Genomic DNA, 25742 nt, shown 5'->3' with positions numbered 1-25742 from the left:
TTTGTAGTTACATGCCTTTTAACATTATTTGCATTTTAAAGCCAATTACCTATAATATAATCACATGGAAGTTTTTAAAGAGGGGGAACATGATTGCACAGTTGGGACCAAGCTTGTTTTTGTCTAAAACATCTGGTTAAGAATCTCTCTTTGAGAAGGAAAGGCTCAGAGCAGGATTGGACTGGGGAGGACTGGGAGCTCACTCAGTTCACCCTTCTCGTTTTGCAGATGGAGGAATCGAGCCTCCAGGAGGGGAATGGGAGCATAGCTAGTTACTGTGTGAGTTGGCACTAAAGCCCACCAGTGACTTTCTGTGCACTCCCCACATCTAAAAAAGGAGTGAATGGGAACGTAAAGAACTAGAATAAAGCTTGGTGTCAGACAGAGTCTAAATCTTGGCTTCATCACTTCTGACCTTGGACCAGCCACTTAGCCGTTTTGTAAAATGGGGAATAATAACATCTATGTGCATGCTTAGGGCTACAAAAAGGATAATAAATGTTAAATGAATCTCAAAGAAAATTAGAGTCATAAGTACATCTAACACAAGCTTAGTTTTGGGGTATGAATAAAGTATAGGTTTATTATATTTTAAAATTTACCTTATATTAAAATTAGCACATGTTTAATCAACATTTGTTAGTTATTAATAAATATTCATTTATTGATACATTAATTAATAATTAATGAAATTAATTAGTTAATTGATAAATATAATGGTGTGTTAATAAATATTCATTAATAGAATTCATAATTTTATTTATTTACTACTACATGTAGCAAAGGTGTGGATTGGAGTTTCTTGGCTGTTCAGTTTTATTTTGCTAATTTACATACTGGATAAGTATTGTATCTAGAACCTTTATGATGTACAGACTAATTGAAGAAAATGTAAGGGAAAGGCCCTTAATTTGTAGACCATAAATTCTGCAGCATATATCTGGATAGAAAATACATTTACTTTGGAATATGCATGACCTTGACCAATCAATAAGTCTACAGCCTCAATTTTTATCTTTTATTAAAATTTTATGTACATACAGAGAAAGAGGTAGATATTAAGAAACTTGTTGAGACCATAGTTCTGAACTCCTTGGGTCAGCCAGAGAAACACTCATTTGCTATGATGTCAGCTAAAGATTGGTTAACTGAGTTTTCCTCTAGCAAATTAGCTTTCATTATATACTCATAGTTGATGTTTTCATGTTCTTTCTACACTTGTAAAATCTATCTGGTGTGTATTATATTAATAAATCTATCTATCATGTGTGTATCATGTTACAAATTCTCTGGGTCAGATGCTTGAAAAATAATTAGAGCCTGGACAGGTGGCTCAGTTGATTGGAGCATCATCAGGTACATCAAAATGGTGTGAGTTCAATTCCCAGTTATGGCACATACCTAGGTTGTGGGCTCGATCCCTGGTCACAACACATATGGGAGGTGGCCAGTCGATGTTTCTCTCTCTCTCTCTCTCTCTCTCTCTCTCCTCCTCCTCCTCCCTTTCCCCCCACCTTTGTCTCTCTAAAATCAATAAAAGCATGCCCTCAGGTGAGAATTAAAAATAAGTAAATAATTTAAAAATATAGAAATAAATAAATGTAGTTTAGAAATTAGATTTCATAGAGTACTGTGGATTAGAATGTTTTAAGAAAAAAAACAGTATATTTATCTTTATTCCTTTGTCACTTTCTTTATGTGTGACCAGCATGTATTTCATTTCTTTTTCTCATAAGGCAATGGTGATCCTAAGAGAAACCCTTAATTTAAAAAAGATGGTCTGTAAGATTCCTTCCAGCTCCAAAGATGCTGGTTGAAAGGCATAGCATTCATGATATAATGGAAAGAGTGTGAGCTTTTGAGTCAGACTTAGATTCAAAAATCATCTGGAATGCTTGCTGGCTAGGTGATCTTTGACATCTTATTGCAAATGAAAATGATAAGAGCTACTTACAGTATTAAATTAAAGGGGAAAATTAAATGATGAAGTCAAGAAAAAAATCTATGTACAAGATTTTGACATCTAACAAATCCTGAATTCATGGTCATTCCCTATGGCGCTCTAATTTCCAAAGATATTTAGTTGGGCCAATGAGAGGAATAAAATGACCAGAAATGTATGTGTAGAGTATTTAGGATGGAGGCCCCAAGCCGAGTTAGGATCCTTAATTTGTTGTGTAAGGAGAAACAAGTTATTTAACCTCTCTGGACCTCAATTTCCTCATCTTAAAGTAGATACTTGCATACTCATGCTCATAGAAGCACTATTCACATTAGTCAAGAGGTGGGAACAACCCAGTGTCCATGGACAGATGAATGGATAAGCAAAGTGCAGTATACATATGTAGGGACAATGGAATATTACTCAGCCTTTTAAAAGAAGGAAATCCTATCATATGCTGCAACATGAATGAAACTTGGAGACATTATGCTAAGTGAAATAAGCCAGTCACAAAAAGACAAATATTGTTTGATTCCACCAATATGAGGTATGTAAGGAGGTCATACACACAGAAACAAAGAGTTGAGTGGTGTGCAGCATTTCACACTTCTTTATATCCCCAGTGAGTCCCACACATTAGACACATGAAATAACTTCACGAGTTTTTTTTTTGTACACTTAAACAATTGCCACATTGAGTTAATTAATGTATTAAATATTTGGATTCAGTTGTTACTATTAATAGAGCATAGAAAAGGAACCATATTTTTGACTTTTGTATTCCCAGCCACTACCATGATATTGATACACAGAAAATGCCCAGTGATTGTCGAATGAATGGATGATGAATGAATGAATTGTGCAGTTTCTAGAACTAAAGCAGTAATTATAGGTCTTTGTGATTAAGAAGAAAGACTAACCAATTCCTCAATAAAGTCACTCAACTCCACATTCCTGCAGAAATTCTCTACACCAGGTATTTGATTATTTTTTATAGCACATTTCTTTTAGTAAGAATTACAATAAGATACAAAAATTTATATGGTTAATGTGAATCTTAAGGCTTCAAATTGATAGGTTTTCATCTGCATTAGGTTTCTAGTTCTGTTGTAACAAATGACAACAAATCTGGTGGCTTATAATAACACAAGTTAGTTATCTCAGTCCTATAGGTTAGAAATCAAGGTGGGCTCAATTAGTCTCTCTGTTCCAGGTGGCATTAGGTCAAAGTCAGGCATTGGCTTGGTTTGTCTTTTTCCTGGTGGGAGAATCCACTTCCAAGATCATTCAGGTTACTCAGTTCCAAGCGGTTGTAGGACTGAGGTCCCTGCTCCCTTGCTGGCTCAGCCAGGACTGTTGTCAGCTGCTATAGAGCTGTCCACGTTCCCTGGCTCCCGCCTCCTCACCCAGAAAGCCAGCAGCGGGGCATCGGGTCCTCCTCTCTGGCTTTTTCTTCAGTCTCATCTCTCCTGCTTCCTGCCTGAGAAAGTTCTCTATTTTAAGGCCTCTTGTGATTAGATTGAGCCCACCTATGTAATCCAGAATAATCTTGCTGTTTTAAGGTGCTTAATCTTACTTACATCTGAAAAAAAAAATCCTTTTTTTGCTATGTCAATGGGTTCTAAATACTAGAATATGAACACCTTCCAGTAACCATTCTGTCTACCCCATCATCGCTGTCTCTTTTTTTCCTTGTAGTTTACTTGCTTACATAACCATGCCATTTCTCCTTTAGAGTTTTCTGCAGTGTGGGTTTTGCTGATCATGTCCCCCTGGTGTTGTATCACATGAACTTGTCCCCTATATCGCCCAGGAATTGGTAGTTTGATCTTGAGTGTAGCAGCATAATCGGATCAGGTTCGCCTTTGGGTAAGACGACATCCAAAGTGGTGGTGTGTTCTTTGTGCAGGCACTGACCTCTGGCTGGCCCTCGTGACATTAGCAGCATTCCTGACCATTGCCCCTAGCTCTATCTTCAGTAAGGGTTATGAAATGGTGATATTCTTCTACTTGTGTCATTCTGCCTTAATTTACTTTACTTTATCAACTATTTGGTTACACTGAGATGTAGTTCACATAGGAAATGCCAGATAAAAGTTGTTTCTTTTCTTATATTTTCCAGTTTTCAAAGTGAGTTGGTTATCTACCAAAAGTAACCTGTTAGTATTTTTCAGTTTGATTATTGACTCATCAGTTTAATATTTGAAATACTTCAATCCATTGTCATTGATGCTCAAATATCCCCATCTTTGTTCAGTGGGAGGCTATTGGAGTTGGCCCCTGAGTCTTTTTGATGAGGCTTCCATGGTACTGAGAGCACCCATGCTTTCCCTGTAACAAGCTGTTCCAGCTCGTCTTTCCTGCCTCGTCAGCTATTTCTCCGTGGAGCTCTAAATTCTTTGAAAGCAAAATGATTACCACAATCTAAGTGCTAGGAATGGTCATTGCTACTGGTTTGGTCTTTATTTCTAGGCTTCTCAGTGGTTTCAGCTAAGCAATACTTTTTTTTTAACAAAATCATCATAGGTTCATATTGATACTGCCAATGTAAATTCAGGATGATGGAATTTGAACTTAGACTCATTTATTTATTATATATCTCTTATTTCTCTTATGCTGAAAAACATCTATTTTCTAATGACATCAGCGTATTTCTTGTTTTAGCTCACAATATATTGGAGTTCTAAAAAAGCACTATGATTACTGAAAGTAGTTGAGAGTTTTTTAACATTGTTTTTCATTTAATATCTTCCACAGCCACGTATAAAGATATTCCTCAGCTCTGTTTAGAGCTGCAGAGTACTTTATTATGTTTATTCATCAGCCCTCTTATATGTAGAAAATTGCCTAGTTTCCATTTTGTTGTTATTTTAAATGCTGCCTCAATGAATAAATCTTTTTTACATTTTTGCCAGTGTGTCCCTTGAATACATTTTTGAAAGTGAGATTGCAAATTACATGTGTAATTTTGCTGAATATTACCAAAACCCTCCTCCATAGGGATGGGACATTTTTGTTTCCCCACAGCCTGACCCATACACTGGCATCAATTTTTAGGATTTTTTATTATTTTAATAGGTGATAAGTAATATCTTAATGTAGTGTAAATACTTATGTCTCTTAACTTGAAGGGTATTACAGGATTTTGCTTTTAGGCCTATATGTATATTTTTGTTTGGGAGCTGTCCAAACCCCTTGCCCACTTTTCTGTCAGATTATTGGGCTTTTTCTCTATTGTTAGCAGCTTGTTATGCATTAGAGATATTAACCCTTTGTTTATGCTGTAAATCACAGATCTTTTTCTCACTTTGTTCTTTGGGTTTTTACATGTAGTTTTGGTGGAGTTTTGCCATTTTAAAGGGTTTAAAATTTTTTAAAAATTTTGTCAGATTTATTAACCTTCCCCCTTATTGTATGTGGATTTTCAGACATAGTTAAGAAAGTATTTCCCATTCCCCTAAGTTGTGGAGGAATTCACTTATGCCTTTGTTTTTTAATTTTAAACCTCTAATCCATTTGAAATTTATTATGTGTAGTGAAAAGAAAGGATCTAATTTTATTTTTTACATATCTATCAGGTTAACCCAACACATTCTTTTAAATGTCCATGTTTTCCCTAGTGGTGGGAAGCACCACCTTTGTTGTATGTTAAATTTCCATGTTAACATAGTTTCATTGATCAATATCTCTTCATTATTTGCCTGTTATTTCTGACCTGCATTTGATAACAATGGAAATTAGGATAACAATAAGAATTGATAACAATTCTTATTGCATGTGATGCAATAAGATCTTTTAGAAGCCAAAGGGGTGTAGGCTCGAGGGTGGGAGGTGGGGATGGGTGGGGCAGGGAGGAGCACTGGGGGAAAGATGGAGACAAATGTACTTGAACAACAATAAAAAAACTTTCAGACCCAAAACCCATCATTAAATAATGCTTAGATTTAGATGTTTTGTTTAAATGAGGGAAATAAACTCACTCTTTTGCATATAGCAATGGTAATGTGAACATAAGACAGATATAGAAAAGTAAATTGTTGGACTTCTAGTCAAGATGGCATCAGAGGCAAACACAGCTCACCTCCTCACACAATCACATCAAAATTACAACTGAACTATAGAACAACCATCACTCAGAACCATCAGAAATTGAGGGGATGGAATTCTGACAACTACAGAATTAAAGAAACCACATCCATCCACACTGGTAGGAGAGGTATAGACATGGAACAGGCTTGTCCCACATCCATGTGTGGTGGATAAAAATTCTGGAGGATATCTTAGGAGAGATGAGTTCAAATCCCACACCAGATCCCCAACCCAGGGTTCCAGTGCTGGGAAGATAAGTCTCTACAAATTCTGGCTGCAAAAATCAGGGGGATCGAGTAAGCGGAAGAAACATCTGGAACCCCAAGCAGTTCTCCTTAAAAAACCCACACACAGACTCACCTAGTCAGACACTTCTTCTGAGCTCCAGCACTGGGGTAGCAGCTTGAAAGGCACCAGTGGCATACAGGGAGGAACTGAAGTGTCTGGCATCAAAGCAAGAACTAGGGGACAGTTTTCTCCCAGACAGAAAGGTAGGCAAAGGCTATTTCCCCTTCCTTCACTCCACAGAGCCACAGAGCCAGCAGGCTGGTGCCTATCTGAGACTACATCAACCTGGCTAATACTATGACCCTGTCCTGGGGATCCCCTGAGACTCCATCCCACCCAACTTATAGGCCAACCAAGCTATTAACTCAGACTTTTCCATATGAATGGATGGTCTTGGCTCATGCTTTACAACTTCCTAACTCATATCAAATAAGCAACAGCTGGCCTCAGTGAGCCTCAGCCCCCATACCTCTTGTTAAGTGGCCACAGGCCAGGCACTAGAAGCAGTCAGCCTTGATTCACAGCTTGGCTCTACCTGGTAATCTCCAAGACCAGCACAAGTAGGAGCCATCTCAGATTGCTTTATAGCCCATGCAGGGTAGACCCAGATGGAACACAGGTGGGGGCTGAACTTGGGTTTATCACCCAGGAAACCCCAGAGCCTGTGCAGCTAGTGGAAAGCTAAAGACCACATCAGAGCACCACCACCCTTCCCTGCACTGCTGATTCTCCATGGAGGGTAGAGTTTGGTGGTCAGTGATCACAGCCAGTCCTTGCAGTCCTTGCAGACTGGCCTAGGTAAACCCATCCCATTGACCTCCTAACAGCAATTAAGTCTCAACTACAAGAGGAGGGTGTACTGAGCCCACACAGAGGGCACACCCCAAGTACTCAGCTTGGGTGATAGGAATAGCTAAGCCACTGTACTCTAGAGAACACCTACTACATTAGGCCATGCTATGATGAAGGGAAATCATAACAGCTCTACCTAACAAATAGAAACAAAAACAGGGAGCCTGCCAAAATGAGGAGACAAAGAAGGATGGCCCAAAACTCCAGAAAAGAAACTAAACTAAATGGACATAAGCAATCTATCAGATGCAGAGTTCAAAACACTGGCTATAAGGATGTTCAAGGAACTTAATGAGGACCTCAACAGCATAAAAAAGATCCAGTCAGAAATGAAGGATACACTAGTTTAAATAAAGAACAATTTACAGGGAAACAACCATAGAGTAGATGAAGCTGGTAATCAAATCAATGATTTGGAACATAAAGAAGCAAAAAGCAACCAATCAGAATAACAGGAGGAAAAAAATTCAAAAACAAGGACAATGTAAGCAGCCTCTGAGGTCCAACATTTATGTCATAGTGGTTCTATAAGAAGAGAAAGAGCAAGAAATTGCAAATCTATTTGAAAAATAGTGAAAGAAAACTTCTCTAATTTGGTGAAGGAAATAGACATACAAGTCCAGGAAGCACAGAGAGTTCCAAACAAGAGGGGTGCAAAGAGGCCGACTACAAACTCCTCATAATTAAAATTCCAAAGGTCAAATATAAAGAGAGAATCTTTTTTTCTTTTGAATTAATCTTTATTGTATTTTTCCATTACCATTTAGTCCCTTATACCCCACTCCCTGCACAATCCCCACACTGTTATCTAGGTCCATGAGTCCTTTTTCCTTTTGCACAATCCCTCCACCCCTGAACCCCACCCCACTACCTCTCATCTGCTCTCCATCTATGAGTCTGTCTCTGTTTTGCTTCTTAGTTCAGTTTGTTCATTAGATTCCATATATGAGTGAAATCATATGGTATTTGTCTTTCTCTGACTGGCTTATTTCACTTAGCATAAAGTTCTCTAGGTCCATCTATACTGTCACAAAGGGTAAAAATTTTTCCTATTTTACAGCTGAGTAAAATTCCATTATGTAAATGTCCCATAGTTGTTTTATCCACTCATCTACTGATGGACACTCGGGGTGCTTCCATATCCTGGCAATTATAAATAATGCGCAATGAACATTGGAGAGCTTTTGTTTTTTTGAATTAGTGCTTTGCATTCCTTTGGATATATTCCCAGAAGTGGGATTGCTGGGTCAAAAGGCAGAGCCATTTTTAATTTTTGAAGGTATCTCCATACTGCTTCCCACAGTGGCTGCACCATTCTGCATTCCCACTAACACTGCAATAGGACTTCCCTTTCTGCACATCCTCGCCAGCACTTGTTTATTGATTTATTGATGATAGCCATTCGGACAAGTGTGAAATAGCATCTCATTATGGTTTAAATTTGCATTTCCTTGATGACTAGTGATGGTGAACTTTGTTTAATATGTCTGTTGATCATCTGTATATCCTCTTTGGAGAAGTGTCTATTCAGATTTTTTGCCAATTTCTTAATTGGGTTGTTTTTTTGGTGTTGAATTTTCTAAGTACTTTATAATTTTGGATATTAACTCCCTATCAAATGTATCAGGGAATATGTTCTTCTATTCTGCAGGTTGTCTTTTTATTTTGTTGATGTTTTTCTTTGCTGTGCAAAGACTTTTTGGAATGATATAGTCCCACTTGTTTATTTTTTTCTTTTGTTTCCCTTGCTGGGGGAGATATAACCAATAAAAAATTTCTATGAGAAAAGTCTGAGATTTTGCTGTAGATGTTTTCTTCAAGGGTTTTTATGGTTTCAGTTCTAACATTTAAGTCTTTGATCCATTTTGAATTTATTCTTGTGTGTGGTGTAAGAAGGTGGTCTAGTTTCATTTTTCTTCACATCTGTCCAATTTTCCCCCATCATTTATTGAATAAACTATCTTTAGCCCATTGTATGTGCTTGCTTCCTCTATTGAATATTAATTGACTATAAAGTTGTGGGTTTATTACTGGACTCTCTATTCTGCTTCATTCATCTATGTGTCGGTTTTTATGCCACTACCAGGCTGTTTTGACTACTATGTCTGCATTATAGTTTGGTATTAGGTAGTGTGATTCCTCCAACTTTGTTCTTCTTTCTAGGACCACTGTTGCTATGCAGGGCCTTTTGTGGTTTCATATATATTTTTGAAATATTTGTTCTAGTTCTGTGAGATGTGTCATTGGAATCTTGATAGAAATTGCATTGAGTCTATAGATTGCTGCGGGTAATGTGGACATTTTTATGATGCTAATTCTTCCTATACATGAACACAGTGTGTGCTTCCACTTATTTATATCTTCTTCAGTTTCTTTCTTCAGTGTCTTATATTTTCCAAGTACAGGTGTTTTAATTCTTGGTTTATTTTATTTCTGGGAATTTAATTACTTTTGAAGCAATTATGAATGGGATTGTTTTCTTAGTTTCTTTTTCTGTTAGTTTATTATTGGCTTATAAAAATGCAACTGATATCTGGATATTAATTGTGTATCCTGCTACTTTGCTGAATTCATTTGTCAGTTTTAGTAGTTTCTTAGTGGAATCTTTGGGTTTCTCTATGTACAGTATCATGTCTTATGCAAATAAAGATAGTTTTACTTCTCCCTTTCCAATTTGGATGCTTTTTTTTTCTTCCTCTTGTCTGATTGCTGTGTCTAGGATTTCCAATACAATGCTGAATGAAAACATTAAAAGCAAACATCTCTGTCTTGTTCCCAATCATAAGGGAAACACTTGTAGTTTTTTCCCATTGAGTATGATGCTGGCAGTGGGTTAGTCATATATGGCCTTTTTTATGTTTAGGTATGTTCCCTCTATTCCCACTTTGCTGACAATTTTGATCATAAAATGGTGCTGGATTTTATCAAATGCTTTTTATGCATCTACTGATATGATCATGTGGTGTTTATCCTTCATTTTGTTTATGTGGTGGATCACATTTTTTGATTTGCAAATGTTATACCAAACTTGCATTCCCAGAATAAACCCCACTTTATCATGGTGTATAATCTTTTTCATGCATCACTGTATTCAGTTTGCTAATATTTTATTGAGGATTTTAGCATCTATATTCATCAGGGATATTGGCCTCTAATTTTCTTTCTTTGTATTGTCTTAATTATAAAGAGAGAATCTTAAAAGCAGCAGATGAAAAGCAGTTAGTTACCCACAACAGAGTTCCCATACAGTGTCATCTGATTTCTCAAAAGAAAATTTGTACCAGGAGGTATTAGCAAGAAATATTCAAAGCCATGAAAATCAAGGACTTACAGCCAAGATTGCTGTACCCAGCAAAGCTATCATTTAGAATTGAAGGATAGAAAAAAGAGCTTCCTAGACAAGAAAACACTAAAGGAGTTCATCATCATCAAATCATTGTTATATGAGATGTTAAAGGGAATTTCATAAATATTATATTATATGAAATGTTAATGTTATAATTTAAGAAAAAGTAGATCAAATCTATGAACTATAAAATGGCAATGGATACATATCTATCAACAATTGAATCTAAAAAAGAAAAGGAACTAAGCAAACAAGAACTGAGACAGAATTATGGGTATGGAGAGTGTTTTGATGGTTGCGAATAGGAGGAGGTTGTGGGGGAATGAGTGAAGAGGAGAAGTGATTAAGAAGTCCAAATAGGTAGTTATAGAGTAGCCATGGGGATGTAAAGTACAGTATAGGAAATGGAGTAGCCAAAGAACTTATACACATGACCCATGGACATGAACAATGGTGTGGGGATTGCTTGAGGAAGTGGGGGTGCTCGGTGGAGTGGGGAAAAAGAGGAAAAATTGGGGAAACTGAAATAGCATAATCAATAAAATATAATTAAAAGAAAATAAAGTAAATTGTCTAAGCTTTTCTGTAAGAGCCTTAGGAGGGTTGGGTAGGGAAGCAGCCTGTTACAATTAATGCCTAGGGTGAGGGTCCTGCTTCTCAAGTGCTTCTTTGTTGTGGGTACTTGCTTAATTCCACAGACCCCTAGTTTCCTCATGTCCGAAATGGAGATAATAAAATCTTTCAGGGCTGTTGTTAGCATAGAAAGATACGTAGAAAGATTTGCGTGCAATCACTCAGCATAGCACCAGTACAGAAAGGGCATTCAGTGAGTGTTGGTTCTCTTTTCTCTCCCTCCAGAGAAAAACACATTTATAATTTTTACTATCAGATTTTCTCCAACTACTCAAGAAACTACCCTTATTTTTTCTCTGCAAAGCTTATCAAATAAGAGGGTCAAATGAGAAATCAATATTTTGTATTCTCTCAGCCACACTGTAGTTGTTGTTGCCTTCCCTGGGCAGCAGGCTTTCCAGGCTCAACTTTCAGAATGAAACAAAAAAATGTGGGTTGACAGAAATTGCAGGGATTGTTGATTTCTATGTAGCTGATGTAAGCTTAGAAGGAAGAGAGGATTCAGGAACAGGACTGAGAGCAGAGGTCTTGCTTTTCTCTTCCCAATACAGCATTGTTTTTGGTTTTCCAGTTCCAAAGGGCAATCTGGCTTTTACTATTTCACATTCAGAAATTTCCAGAAAATCTTCTCTCCACCCTAAATGCTCTTGCCTACCCTAAAGCTGAGAGAGCTCTCCCTAGAAAGAACATTTATAATGTAATACAATTTGCTTCCATACAGAATGAACTGGAAATGTGAGCATTTTTTTTTGAGAAACTGTTTCATCTTTCAGGATTCCTACATCTGATTTTCTTTCATATACTCCTATTTTTTGTTTATTAAGTAGTTTTAAAAATAGTCTACTTTATTTTGTAATATAGTATAGATACATCTAATGAATTTGCTTTGAAAACACTTTAAAATCATTTTTTTACTTTTTTAAAGTACATTTCCTTGATTATGCTATTATTGTAGTCCCATTTTTTCCTCCCCTTTATCATTCCTCTGCCCTGCAACTCCCTCCCTCCAGCATCCCCCATCCCCTTAGTTCATGTCCATGGGTCCTACATATAAGTTCTTTGGCTTTTCCATTTTCTATACTATTCTTAACCTTCCCCTGTCTATTTTGTGCCTACCAATTATGCTTCTTATTCTCTGTACCTTTTTCCCCCATCCTCGATACTCCCCCTTCCCACTGATAACCCTCCACATGATCTCCATTTCTGTGATTTGGTTCCTGTTCTAGCCTTTTGCTTAGTTTTTGTTTTTTAGGTTCAGTTGTTGACAGTTGTGAGTTTGTTGTCATTTTACTGTTCATATTTTTGATCATCTTCTTTTTCTTAGATAAGTCCCTTTAACATTTCATATAATAAGGACTTGGGGATAATGAATTCCTTTAACTTTACCTTTTCTGGGAAGCACTTTATCTGCACTTCCATTCTAAATGATAGCTTTGCTGGATAGGGATAATCTTGGATGTAGGTCCTTGCTTTTCATGACTTGGAATACTTCTTTCCAGACCCTTCTTGCCTGGAAGGTTTCTTTCAAGAAATCAGCTGACAGTCTTATGGGAACACCTTTGTAGGTAACTGTCTCCTTTTCTCTTGTTGTTTTTAAGATTCTCTCCTTATCTTTAATCTTGGGTAATGTAATTATGATGTGCCTTGGTGTGTTTCTTCTTGTGTCCAACTTCTTTAGGACTCTTTGAGCTTCCTGGACTTCCTAGAAGTCTATTTCCTTTACCAGATTAGGGAAGTTCTCCTTCATTATTTTTCCAAATAAGTTTTCCATTTCTTGCTCTTCTTCTTCTTCTGGCACCCCTATGATTCAGATGTTGGAACATTTAAAGTTGTCCCGGAGGTTCCTAAGCCTCTCCTCATTTTTTTGAATTCTAGTTTCTTCATTTTCTTCTGGTTGAATGTTTATTTATTCCTTCTGCTCCAAACTATTGGTTCAAGTTGTGATTTCCTTCCTGTCACTGTCGGTTCCCTGTAAATTTTCCTTTATTTCACTTTTCATAGCCTTCACTTTTTCCTCTGTTTTGCAACCATACTCAACCATTTCTGTGAACATCCTGATTACCAGTGTTTTGAACTCTGCATCTGATAGGTTATCTGTCTCCTGGTCACTTAGTTCTTTTTCTGCAGTTTTCATCTCTTCTTTCATTTGAGCCATATTTCTTTGCCTCGGGGCACCTGTTACCTAAAATCATTTTTAGAATTATTTTTATTTTCATGAATTATTGAAGCCTCAGTCATGACTTCAATTTTTAATTTTATTTGTTTTTTTAAATTAAACCATTGAAAGTAGTTTATGTCATAATTATTTAATGATATAAACTTATAATATTAATATGAAAATATGCTGTGTAAATGATTTAGTACATTTTTACAAAGCACTAATTAGATTATATTTATGCAGCTTTTGCGAAAGTGTCTTCAGTTACATTTTTATTTTATCTTTGCATCAGTCATATTAACCATAGTTTATAGTTGAAGTGACTAAGGCCCCCAAAATTTAATTTCTAGTGACCCAGTCTCAGATAGCTAACTAGAGTTCTAGACTAGAAGAAATTCTGATTTCAGTCTAGTGTTCTTGCAACAATGCTACAACTGAACTAAATTCATAAAAGCAAGAGCACTAGTTGAGAAATGCATACATATTATATTTTCCATATTTAACATCATTTCAGATTCTCCACCAAATTAATCTTATGCTTCATTTGCATTTGTAATTTTGTTATTCCATTTGTAATTTTTCAGCTTTGCTTAATGTTTTAAATTAATATGAATAGCTAACTAATTCACTGGTGTATCCAAATGAGAAGTATTATGGAATAATATTATGGTAACTTGAAACCTCTCGAGGGTCAGTCCTCATATAAAGTATCTTTTAGAAAGATGCAAAAATAGCGCTGTTCAAAAAGAACTCAGTGATGAAGTCTGTTTTTGTTTTCCAGGTGGCTCTGCATGCTTGTGGAGTGGCAACCGACATGGTGATCGAGCTCTGCATCAAAACACGGGCTTCCTTTGTCACCTGCCCTTGCTGTTACGGTTTCATTCAGAATACCTCCAAGTTCAATTTTCCTAAAAGGTGAAAGTGTTCTACCTAAGGCAGCAATGTGGGGATTAAACCAATGCACAAAACTCTTTTGATATAAAGTTGCAATGAGATTTCAGTTTTGAGCGCATTTTCTCTTCCCACAAGGGCAAGTATTAGATATAAGTTAGATGAAGAAGAGAGGATCTCCTCTATGTCTGTCCTTGATTTTTCTCCTGGGTCCAGCTCCTGCTGAAATTTAGAAGCAAGTCCATCCAGGAGTCAGATGACTAGAAGTATAACAGTTCCAGCACTTCTCTGTGTACTTCTGAGTGGAAATCATTACCCACGAGAGGCAGTAGGTATAGCAGTTCAGTGCTTAGGACCCAGACGTATTTCACCTGGGACACGTATGGCTCCTCATTCTTGGACACATTGTCTCACCTCCAGCAATTCACTTAAACTCTTTTTTGCCTGCATTTTCTCATCCTAAAGATGGGGCTTGTAACAGTAAATTACCTCAAGGTTTTTGTGGGAATTGAATGATATATATGTAAAGTACTTGGAAACAGCATAGAGTTAACCACTAAATAAATGTAAGCTGTTGCTGGGTACAATAATAGCAGTTATTTTAAGTACTGCTCATGGGTGGTGATGATTAATCTGCAAGTTCAGCAGCCATTTTAATTCTTATCACTTTAACTCGGCTTGTTGGGGGACCACTCTCGGTGTTTATGGCATTTCATTCTCTGAGACATAGTTACTGAGAATCATGCTGATCATTTTAACTATAGAATAGATTAAATGTGTTAGTTTTAGAAAGTCTATCCTATAATGTATCAAAAAAAAGACACTATTTGCATCATAACTTTTTAGGAACCTTGTAATTTATTTGTCATTAGTATGTATACTTAAAAGTATCCATCTAAGTAATTTAAAGTTAAAAGTACAAATAATAGCCTTCTTATTCTTTGCCTTTCATCATTTTGTTTTCTACTACAATTTGCAACTAGTTGAAAGAAAAACCAAAGAAACTACAGGGAAGCCAAAAATAAAATATAACTTGATGGTTATTCAATAATTAAAATTTCATTTTATTCTAAATCTACTTGGATAAAATGCATATTTTATAACCCACCAAGGAATTTCAGTCTAGTGCTAGAAAGATTCTTAAGAATGCTAATTTGAGCTGTTTAGCCTTCAGTCTCACTTATCTGATTTTAAAGTCTCAATTTAAAATCTGCCCACTTTATTGCACCTCTGTAGGTTTACTGATGTGTGTCTCCTTTGTTATTGGAGAACCCAGGCCAGATACCAGACAACCAGGGACAGCCCCTGTCCCCCAGTGACATTACCCACACTAGCCAATCCTAAGCTTGTGCACTTGGCCTTGCATTCCTTCCCAGGGAGTCCGCAGTGAGGGCTCCTTCCCTCTGCCTCCTGACCCCCTGGCACTTCCCCATGTGGGTCTACAAGGCATGACATGCCCCTTCTCTCCAAAACGGTGAAGAGCAAACTATTGTTTTAATGGTGGTCCTCTCCTAATCTTTTGGACCCTCCACACCTGAATAACAATAAAACCCACATTTTAAAACAGATTGAATCTGTGTGCACTCATGTGGGGAAGAGAAAAAAAAAGATTGTGCTTCTCTGATAGTGTAAACAATCTTTGAAAGAAATGTTTTTAATTAATAACATACTGATGGTATATTTTTGCCTTTTTATAAAGACATTGCAAACTGTCAGGAGTTTTTAGTTCAGGATAGCATTACATACTCTTCAGATAAAGTATATCTTTTTGTTTGTAACTTAATTCCTTCAAGACTATTTCTACTCTAAATATGTGGTATTTAAAATGATGACTAATTTGCTTTTCTTTTCTATTTCAGTGAACAATTTAAGAAAACTTTATCATACAAGGTAACCTTTAAACATCTAGAGATGTATTCCTATAATATACTTGTTATCTCTTCTTTATATTTTTCCTCTCAGATTTCTAATAGAGCATGCAATCTATAGTTATATTTAAATTACTCATGACATCGAATGTGGATTTTCTTTCTGAAATCAAGATTACTCTTCAAGTAATTCACAAGATTTGCTATAGGGTCTGAGTGTTTATCCTACTTGCAAGCCAACTAGTTAGCCTTCCACAGACAGATCCATGGGTGCTGACAGAAGACAGGGACCGCCAAGTCAGAGGCAAACACTGCTATTGCTCACGGTGATAAGGAAACCAGGCTGTCGATTCTGTGCTGACCACCCCAGACCCAGTTGCTACAGGGCAGCTCACAAAGAGCCCGGTGATACCTACATACACAGGGAATTGCATTACGGGAGAGGAAACCTGAGCTTAGGAAACCCAAATGTTTTAAGATTTAATCTTTAAGTAAGCAAGCCTGCCCTTTGCTCCAGAGCAAGACACTGTGTAGTTTCCAAGGCTGTTTACTCTTCACATATCTTTGAAAGGATTCTCTGGAGCAGAGGCAAATTTTTCAGTAAAAGGTGGGATAGTAAATAGTTTAGGTTTTGCCAGCCACTTTCACACCTCCCATATACATATATTCTATATTGTCTTTTCTCTTTGTCGTATGTTTACAACCCTTTTAAAATGTAATTTTAAAAAAATCTTAGCTTTTGAGCCATACAAAATTGGGTCATAGGCTGGATTTGGCCTATGCGCCATAGTTTGCCAGCCTCTGATCTGGAGCAAAGTCAGCGCCTCTGCTCACGGACTCGAAGACACACGAAGAGTTGTCTCCCAGCACATGACACAGTTCTGAGTTGCCCACCTGAGCAAAATGGTTTCCACCTCTCTGGACATCACTGTTAGCTAATTAAATGATCAATAACATGACATAATAAAATCTAGGAAATGATAATATTTGAGAGAAATACACAAATAATCCTATTAAAGGTTAATAAGTTAGTTTGGATTTTTAGTTTGGTTAATTCCACTTCTTGTACAGACCTACCAAAAGTACATAGTATCATATTATATACCAGCCCCTGCCTTCTAGGAATTTTACTCTCTTCTTTTTCCAAAAGTGAAGTAGTGAAGTACACTGACCTAAAAATGTTCATTCTGCTATGTTGGTACCTAAATCCCCTTCGCCTCCACCTCTTAAATGCCCACCCCAACTCTGCCTCCTACTCTCACCTCTCCTAGCCCCTACCTCCACCATCCGTGTACAGCCAGAACCTGTGGAGAACAGAGAAATCTCCACTTTCATGCTTTTATTCAAACCAGATTTTTTCTCATCTTTGCCCACTAGATTTAAGTTTTCATGTCCTAGGGGTTTTGAGAGGAACATTAAGATCCCAGGAACCTTATTTTTGTAACATTCAAAACACCTCACCTTTCTCTCTCAAGGCCCTGCTAATAAAGTAGAAAATGAATTGAAAATAAACAAAAACTAGACCCTCGTTTTTAATCCCTCCTTGAGTGATGCTAGGTAAAGCAAACTCTGAGAGAATTTATGGAAAAAGCCTAGAGTAATGAGGTCAGGTACCACAGTCCCTGTCCCACTGCCTAGAAAAGAAAGAAAAATTTCTGGAGCCAAAAGAGACAGCACACCAGGTTCTTCTGGGGAACAGAAAACTCTCTGGTACCCAGTTCATCTCCATCTCCTCTTTTTCCCATATCCCTCAAAGCTGCTTGGCCGCCAGCCTTTTTGAGGGTCTTAGATGTAAATGCTCTGTAGAGAAGTCTTCTTGAATACTGTGGCAAGCTGGTATCTCAGTGTTTCCTAACTGAACCAGGATGGGTGGGCTAGCAGACTGAACTGCATGGACTTATCACCAAATATCTTGAGAGTCACTTTGGAAATGTTTTTCTCCATGTGCAATTGGCCCGCAAACCTTTCCTGAATACCTACTATGTGCCTCCCCCTTTCAGAATTTAACTTCTACAGGGGAGAACACACTCACAAATAATTCCAATAATTTGTGTTTGGGTGGGACCTATCAGGACAAGAGAAAGAGACCTTATCTGAGGTTGTGAGTGCTTCAGTATTATCTATATTTAAAGTGAGTCTTAATTTAAAAATACCATGAGAACAAAGAGCATGCTTTTTTCTTGCCTTTTCTTCATATTATATAATTCTAAATTCTTCTGCCCCTTCATGATGCCAATGTATGGAAGCTTAGTAATAGTTATTTATTTAAACCATTTTATTAGTACCCTACAAATTGCCACTAAAATTCATAGTGAGCCCTAAAGCATTTTTCACAATGCATTAAAATTGAGAAAAAGTTAACCCTTCAAAAAGAACCAGAATTGCATAATTATTTCAATTACCTTATTTAAAAATGGAGGCTGCAAAATGAATGTGCAAAAGACCAAGAGACAGATAAAGAATCTGAGTTCAGCCCATTGGCCAAGCTCACAGGTGAGATCATTTACACACTTAGAAACTGCAGCTGCTCTTAGTGAACAGCTGTCACGGGAGCACTGCCGGCGTCTTGATGGCAACAAATCACTCACCTTTGGCTACCTGCAGATTTGAGAGTGCTGTGCAGGTTCATCAGCTCATCCCTTTAAAGCCTTATTATTATTATTATTATTATTATTATTATTATTAAATATAATCTTTCCTAAAATCGTTAAGCAGAAGCAATAATCTCCCTCTCATTCCCTCAGGTCTACTCTGTGGTTCCTCTCAAGGCAGAAATAAATACACCTCGTGCAGCCTTTTGGAGTGAGAGGAGTGTGAATGAGCCAGCCTCCTCTCCTCTAAAGGGACTGAGTTAAAGGAAAGTGGGGGAAAGCAGCAGAGTAGCCAGCACTCTGCAGGGTATCCAGAGGACTACAGAGGCCACAAATAGTGATCTTCTACAGTATTTCTGTTCCCTCTGGTAGTGGGAAAAAAAGCCACTTGGAATGTCTTCTTGGATTCAAATTGTATTAAAGGAAAAATGTAAATAAATTTTAGCTCTAGTGCCACATATTATGATCACAAATTGTAACTATTTCTGCTAAAATCAACTGTTAAAGGGCCCTGGGGATCTTCCATGCACCTGTTCCTGAGAACTACATCTGAAGAGCTGTCTATCCGGAGAGGAAAAAAAGTTACTGAGCACCATTTTCTGAAAATTGGCTTATTTGAAACAATTTGTGCAGCACTTCATTCAACTAAACAATGTAGAACTCCAGAAAAATGAGGCAGTTTTTAAAATTTCTTATAATGCTGAAGCAAAAGATTAAAATAAGCCCACTTTCTATTGCTTCTTCTTTTAGGAACACATGATTCTGTGCAGATTTGCAGATCAGACAGCTGTCCAGCTCCCAGCCCCGCGGAGGCTCGTAGGTATGTGTTTCCACCGCAGCTGTTCGGTAGATTATGTGCAAGATGCCTGGGGGTGAACGCAACAGCTCTGTGTGCAAAGAGCCGGTTCATCTATCAGGAAGAAAGTAAAGTTTAATTTTTCCTTGAAAACTTAATCCTTATTGAAAAGGGCTTTGTAACAATAACAACACTTTATCCCATTTTTGTTAACATTACTTTTAAATTAAATACATTTTCAGCATTTGTACATTGAGGAGAATTATGATGTTATGAACAAACTGAAGGACCTATCAAAAGCCACATAAGAAAATAACAAAGATGGAAAAGTCAGCCACACATGCCAAAACTGATGCATTAAAAATGTGTAAACTAGGATGATATTGTTTTCTTTCTTGGAAAAAAGTATACTTGTATATTATTAATCATAGAGCAATATGTTTGACAGTTATAATATTAAATATTGCCTAAATCAAAAGATCTACAATTGCATTTCAAGTTTAACTAATAAATTTATCTAAGACTTTGCTTTAGAAAAAGAAATGATTTTTAGAAGGACAATAGCAGCTAACAGTTATTGAGCATTTAAGCAACTGAGATGAATACCTTCTACCCATTATCTCAGTAGACTCTTATAAAAATACTTATGGGGATGTATGTCCTATTATTTGTGTCATACAGATAAGAGAACTGGGACAAAAGCTTTGCCAGGATTCTTCAGCTGGCATGATGGGGCCGTACTATGAACTCAGATTATCTGATTACAGACTTGAAGCTCTTACCCACCTTTGCAGTGCCCACCAGCAATGCAGTCACAACACTGGAAAACTAGGCTCCAAAACTAGGGCTGAAAATGACTGAGCGGAGCGAAAACTAGCCTTAAAAATTATTTAGAAAAGTCCCACGTTGAAGACCATCCTGGTCTGGAAAACAGATAGCTGTTTCTTTGAGCACCAGATGTGGTCATTAGCTTTTACTCGGGGACCATGTTATATGAGAACTAGTTACCTTTAAACTCTAAAATCAAAGTCCGCATAGAAAGATACTCACAGTTGGAGACAGCCTTGAGACTTGAGGCTGAAGGAGCAAGTGATTTCCTTCTCTTTCTCACACTCTGGGCCATAAACATGTGGAAAAAGCTTCCTGTTTTCTGCCTACAACTCTCTCCCTTTCATTCTCTTCCCCTCTTCCTCCTTTTCCCATTCCCAACACTTCGAATTAGTTGAATGTACATTTGATGGACAATCAAATATAGAGAGGTATAATTTACATATATCAAATTACCATATTTTGTCATGTATAATGTGCACCCACATTTTTGGCCCAACTTTCAGGAAAATTTTTTTTGTTTTAAACTTTTAATCCAATTATTTACTTATTTCTATTTAGAAACAAAACTGATTATTGTATTCTGGGGTATTGTCTTGCATACAGATATTGTTATTGCTTTCTAGAGTTATACTTTTAACACATAAGCATAAATAAAAGAATAGAAAACATTTATATAGATATGGAATTAGTACTTCCCATGTATAATTAGCATCCTTATTTTTTCCCTCAAAAATTTGGGCAAAAAGTGTGTATTATACACAGCAAAATACTGGTACCCTTGATATAACTTCACTAGACTCAGTGAAGACATAATTGGTGTGGTGTATGGGGGTGTACATGGATGATGTTTTAGGCATTAAACCAGAAGGGAATGGCTGGAAGGGAAGTTGCTAATTGAGGACGAGAAGCGTTTGGCGTGATCACTGGCATGAAAGGAGGGAATGTCAGGTCCAAAGTCAGGCTCCATCAAATGTCTACATCTATACTTTTCACAGGTCACAGTTTTGTTCTGTGAACATTTTAGGAAGCTCCCCAAAAGGTAGACTTCCAACAACTAGATTTCATTTGTAAAGACGCTGCTTCAACATGTGAAAACATGAGATTCTTCTAAGTAATGGAAAAGAAAAATTACCTGGACTGGGATCAAAGCCAAGGCTAAGTGAGCTGCAGTGTAAACCTAGGGTGGGTCCTGAAGGAATGTAGAGCATCCCATCTGACAGAGAATGTTTCATTTTAAATTGAAAAGTAGATGGGGATGGGTGCATTTACAGATGTCTTAAAAGAGGAATGATAATTTAAGGGAAAAAAATGTTAGCCATATGGCTGTTGAAGAGGGGGTGATGTAGCCTAGATGGAATTCTAGACATCTCTTTCTGTATCACTCTAAGCCAGTTCATCTTTTTTTGGCATGAACCTTTTAAGGAAAATATACAGAATATTTTAAATCTAAATCTCTTGGTACCAATTTCTACCTGCTGATTTCACCTTTCAGTGTTACTCTGTGAGGATTCTTCTGTCTTCCACAGAAAGCCTTTTCTATTTCACTTTTCTGTCTTCACTTCTGAAACTGTGTCAATGTACAAGTTTCTGCTATCATTTAAATAAATCATTTAGAAATGATGTTTAGGTATTACTGTAATTATTGAGGAAAAATGGAATGAATGAATTTATATGGAGTCAGTAACCTTTTTCCAAGAGGAAGAAGTTTATATGTTGAATTTAAGGGTGTTGAAAGTGTAAAAACCATAGCTTCGAATATAGTCAACCTCAAATCATTTTCTTTTCCTGAGCTACTTTTGAAATAACAGCTTGCATTTGCGAAAAGAACACAAATTCACTGCTTTGCTTGCCAGTCAGGTTTCCTCTTGTTTTCCAAAGATTACAGAGAAAATTGAATGCCACTATTTCATATGGGTACAGGAGTTCTGAAAATTAAGATTATGCTACAATCAGCATTATTCATCCACCTGAAATAATTGGCACACAATTGAGAATTTTCACAAATATATTTATTCTATTTCTCACTTCATTATTGTCCTAAAAACTCCAGGTGCAAAATGCAACATTCTTTCAGATGTCCCTTTGTTTGCATGTCATTTTAGATATTCTTAAAGACAGATATAATTTTTTACACTCTTACAGATATTGTGTTTTCAAAGTGCATGACAGAGAAAAAGGCAATACATGGATTTTTAACCATAGTGGGAAATAGAATCTGTAGTTTTTACTTGAGATTTATATATAAATACATTTTAGAAGGTTGACATTCTTTAAATTACTAGAAGAAAAAAATCTTTGAAATGTTGTATATTTGTAATTGTTTTTTCTTCATACTGATCAGGAATTAAATTGGGGGCAAATAGCGTTCTCCGTATTCCTATAGGTTTTTGTCACTGTGTAGAGTCCCTTAAACAAACTGAAATGGCACTGTTAGCTGACCAGGGCCTCATGACACCACTGCCTCTGTTTCAGGAAAACAGTGCATGTGCCTGGTGGACCTGGACCGAGCAAGAGCTGCTGAAGAACATGGCTACTCCGTTCAAGTGATATCCATGGAGCCAGAGAGCTGCTCTCCCAAAAATAACATGATTGTGGGAGTCCCCATTTAGAAAGAGATATTTGATGTCTCGCCACTTGTCTTCGTGATGAAAGCCCAGTGGCATTCAGGAGGTTCTTGGCATAACTAGGAAACAGCATTAGCCATCTTGAACCCATTGTGCTCAGGAAGGAAAGCAGCAGGAAAATCTTTGAAGAAAAGCTGCCTGCAAAGCATCGCAAATGCCTTTATAATGTGTGATTAAAAGACCACTGGTTTTCATAGTGAGAACCCCCTGACATCTCAGCTGCCAGCAGAATGATATTCCCTAGTTGAGTTTCCATCAGTGGAATAACAATTTCCTTCTCAGTTCACAGCTTTTCTGATCTGGCCAATGTGTGTTCAACTCAAAACAATGTACTTCGCAGCCTTTATAATCACTGAAATACTCAAGTGGAGACCAAAACTAGACTCTGTGGAGTTGTTTGTTTTTATATTTCTAAAAATGGTACTTTTTCTATAATTTTTTTTAAAAATCTAGTCAGGTAATAACAGTATGGTTAAACTTTTAAGCTGAAGTGAGTTGGACTTATGGATCATTTCATATACTTCATTTAAATATAGTTCCCATAAGCCCTGGCTGGTGTGACTCAGTGGATTGAGTGCTGGCCTGAGAATCAAAAGGTCACCGGTTCAGTTCCCAGTCAGAGCACACACCTGGGTTTCAGGCCAGGTCCCCAGTAGGGGGCACTTGAGAGGCAGCCACACATTGATGTTTCTCTCCCTCTCCTCTCTCCCTTCCCATCTCTAAAAATAAATAAATAAAATCTTTAACATATATATATATAGTTCCCATAAATTACCTAATGAGATCACCTGTGCCTCAAACATTTTATATGAAGACATTATAAAATAATTGCAGTCAGTTTCCTATTATGGGCACATGTAATTTGGACATAAATTCTAACTAATCAGTAAATACATTCATTAAATAATTATTGAGGATCCATTATTTTCAAGGCTCTTCCCAGATTCTTATAAGGATACAAGAGGAATTACAATAGACACAACGCCTCGCCTGTAGAAGAATATCACCCAGAAGAGAAAGAGTAATGAATTACGAAGTTCTTTATATCATAATATAATGTATGGTCACAGGACTTGTTTTCAGGTATCAGTCATATTATGTGGGGTCATGAGTTACTGAGTATAAATCAGAGGTTCAAGGAGTACAGAATATATGAGCTTATTTGAATAGTTATCTTTACCCAAATTCATATTCCACTGGCCAAAGGTTTTAAAGACAGATGGCGTGTCCTCTCTCATGATCTGCCAATTAATTTTTACATGTCCAAGGTTATTCCATTTGATATAAGATTTATTTCATCAGTTTTGATGATGTCAACCCCATATGACATACCATGAGGAGAAAGGACTTTAATAAATAAACCTTTTATCACTGTGAGTTAAAATACACGAATAATTTATGGAGGGTGGGGTGGGGGGCACTGAACTCTTATTTTCTGGGATAAAACTTGAGGAAAGAATCAATCATCAGCCCTGAGTATTTTAGTCATTCGTACCTTATAAACACACTATGCTCTTTTATCCTGGGCTTTTTTTTTTAATTAGGGCATAATTTACAGACAATAAAATAACAAATTTTAAGTGTTCAGGTTGAGAGTTTTTGACAACTGTATGCACCCATGCAACCGCCATCAGAAATAAGATGTAGAATATTTCCATCAGCCTAGAAACTTGTCTCATGTTCCTTTCAGTTCAGTATCCTTCACCCCAAAGGCGACTACTCTCTGGTTTCTATCACACTACATCTGGTTGGCCTATTTTTGTCCTTCAAATAAATCAACTCAAAAGTATATAGTCTTTTGTGTCTGGCTGCTTTTGTTCAACATTACTTTTTGAAAAGTATTCACATTGTTATATGTATCAATAATTTCTTCTCATCCCTACATAGTATTCCATTACATAAATGTATTAAAATGTGTTTATCCATTCTCCTATTGGTATTCATTTGGATTGTTTCCACTTTGAGGGTATTATAAACAAGGCATATGAATATTCTTGTACAAGTCTTTTTGTGGATATATGTTTTTATTTCTCTTGAATAAATACCTAGTAGTGGAACTGCTGGGTCATTAAATAAAGGAATGTCCATTGCTAAACAATTTTGCAAAGTGGTTTTAGCATTTCCTGTTCTCACCAGCAACATATGAAAGTGCCAGTTCCCACACCCTGTCTCCAACATATGACAGTGACAGTCTTTTTGGGTGTGAAAATGGAGTTCCGTCATGGTTTTAATTTTCTTTTCCCTGATGACTAGTGATGTTCAAACATCATTTATAAGGTGTCATTCAAGTCTTTTGCTTATTTGTAAAATGTGGGCCATTGAGTTTTTTACTGTTGATTTATAAGGGTTCTTTATATGTCCTGTGTATGACTCCTTGTCAGATATATGTATTAAGAACATTTTCCCTGGTCTGTGGCTTACCTACTCATTTTCATAAAAATGTTTTAGTTTTCACAAAACCTAATTTATATCTTTTTATGGTAGATATTTTTGTGTGCCCTCTCTAATAAATCTTTACCTATTCTAAGGTCATGAAGATCCTTCCTATGTTTTCTTATAGAAACTTCATGGTTCTAGAGGGATCCAAAATGGCTATAGGGTAGCTGGAAGCTCTGTCCACTTGCTCCCAGACCCAGACCCGTCTGGCAGCTAAAACACACAACAATCAACTGGAAAATCCAGTGGAGAGTGAGTGGGAGTGTGTGTGAGTGAGTGAGTACATGGAAGAGCATGCAGGGAGTGTGTGAGAGTGGGTAAGATCATTCCTGCCTACAGGATACTCAAGAGCAGGTGGCCGGGCTCTCCTAGTGAAGCATCTGCCGCCACTGCTGGC

At 37.0% G+C, this 25742-nt stretch overlaps 1 protein-coding gene across 3 annotated transcripts in view; it reads left to right on the top strand.

Annotated features, from left to right (window-relative positions):
* The window catches only part of GSTCD (glutathione S-transferase C-terminal domain containing), a 135131-nt gene extending 109699 nt beyond the window's left edge, over positions 1-25432 (top strand). For 2 of the 3 annotated variants that reach the window (XM_036025707.1, XM_028507767.2), the window contains 4 exons: positions 14090-14223; positions 16059-16089; positions 19409-19478; positions 22758-25432. In XM_036025707.1, the coding sequence (XP_035881600.1) occupies positions 14090-14223; positions 16059-16089; positions 19409-19478; positions 22758-22894 (372 nt within the window). In that variant the 3' untranslated portion in view covers positions 22895-25432. The remainder of the gene's footprint in view (positions 1-14089; positions 14224-16058; positions 16090-19408; positions 19479-22757) is intronic. The other variant, XM_036025710.1, reaches the window with a different exon arrangement.
* Positions 25433-25742: the final 310 nt, after the last annotated feature.

The sequence above is a fragment of the Phyllostomus discolor genome, chromosome 1, assembly GCF_004126475.2.
Source record: "Phyllostomus discolor isolate MPI-MPIP mPhyDis1 chromosome 1, mPhyDis1.pri.v3, whole genome shotgun sequence".
Taxonomy (NCBI): domain Eukaryota; kingdom Metazoa; phylum Chordata; class Mammalia; order Chiroptera; family Phyllostomidae; genus Phyllostomus; species Phyllostomus discolor.
This window is presented reverse-complemented; position numbering and strand designations above follow the sequence as displayed.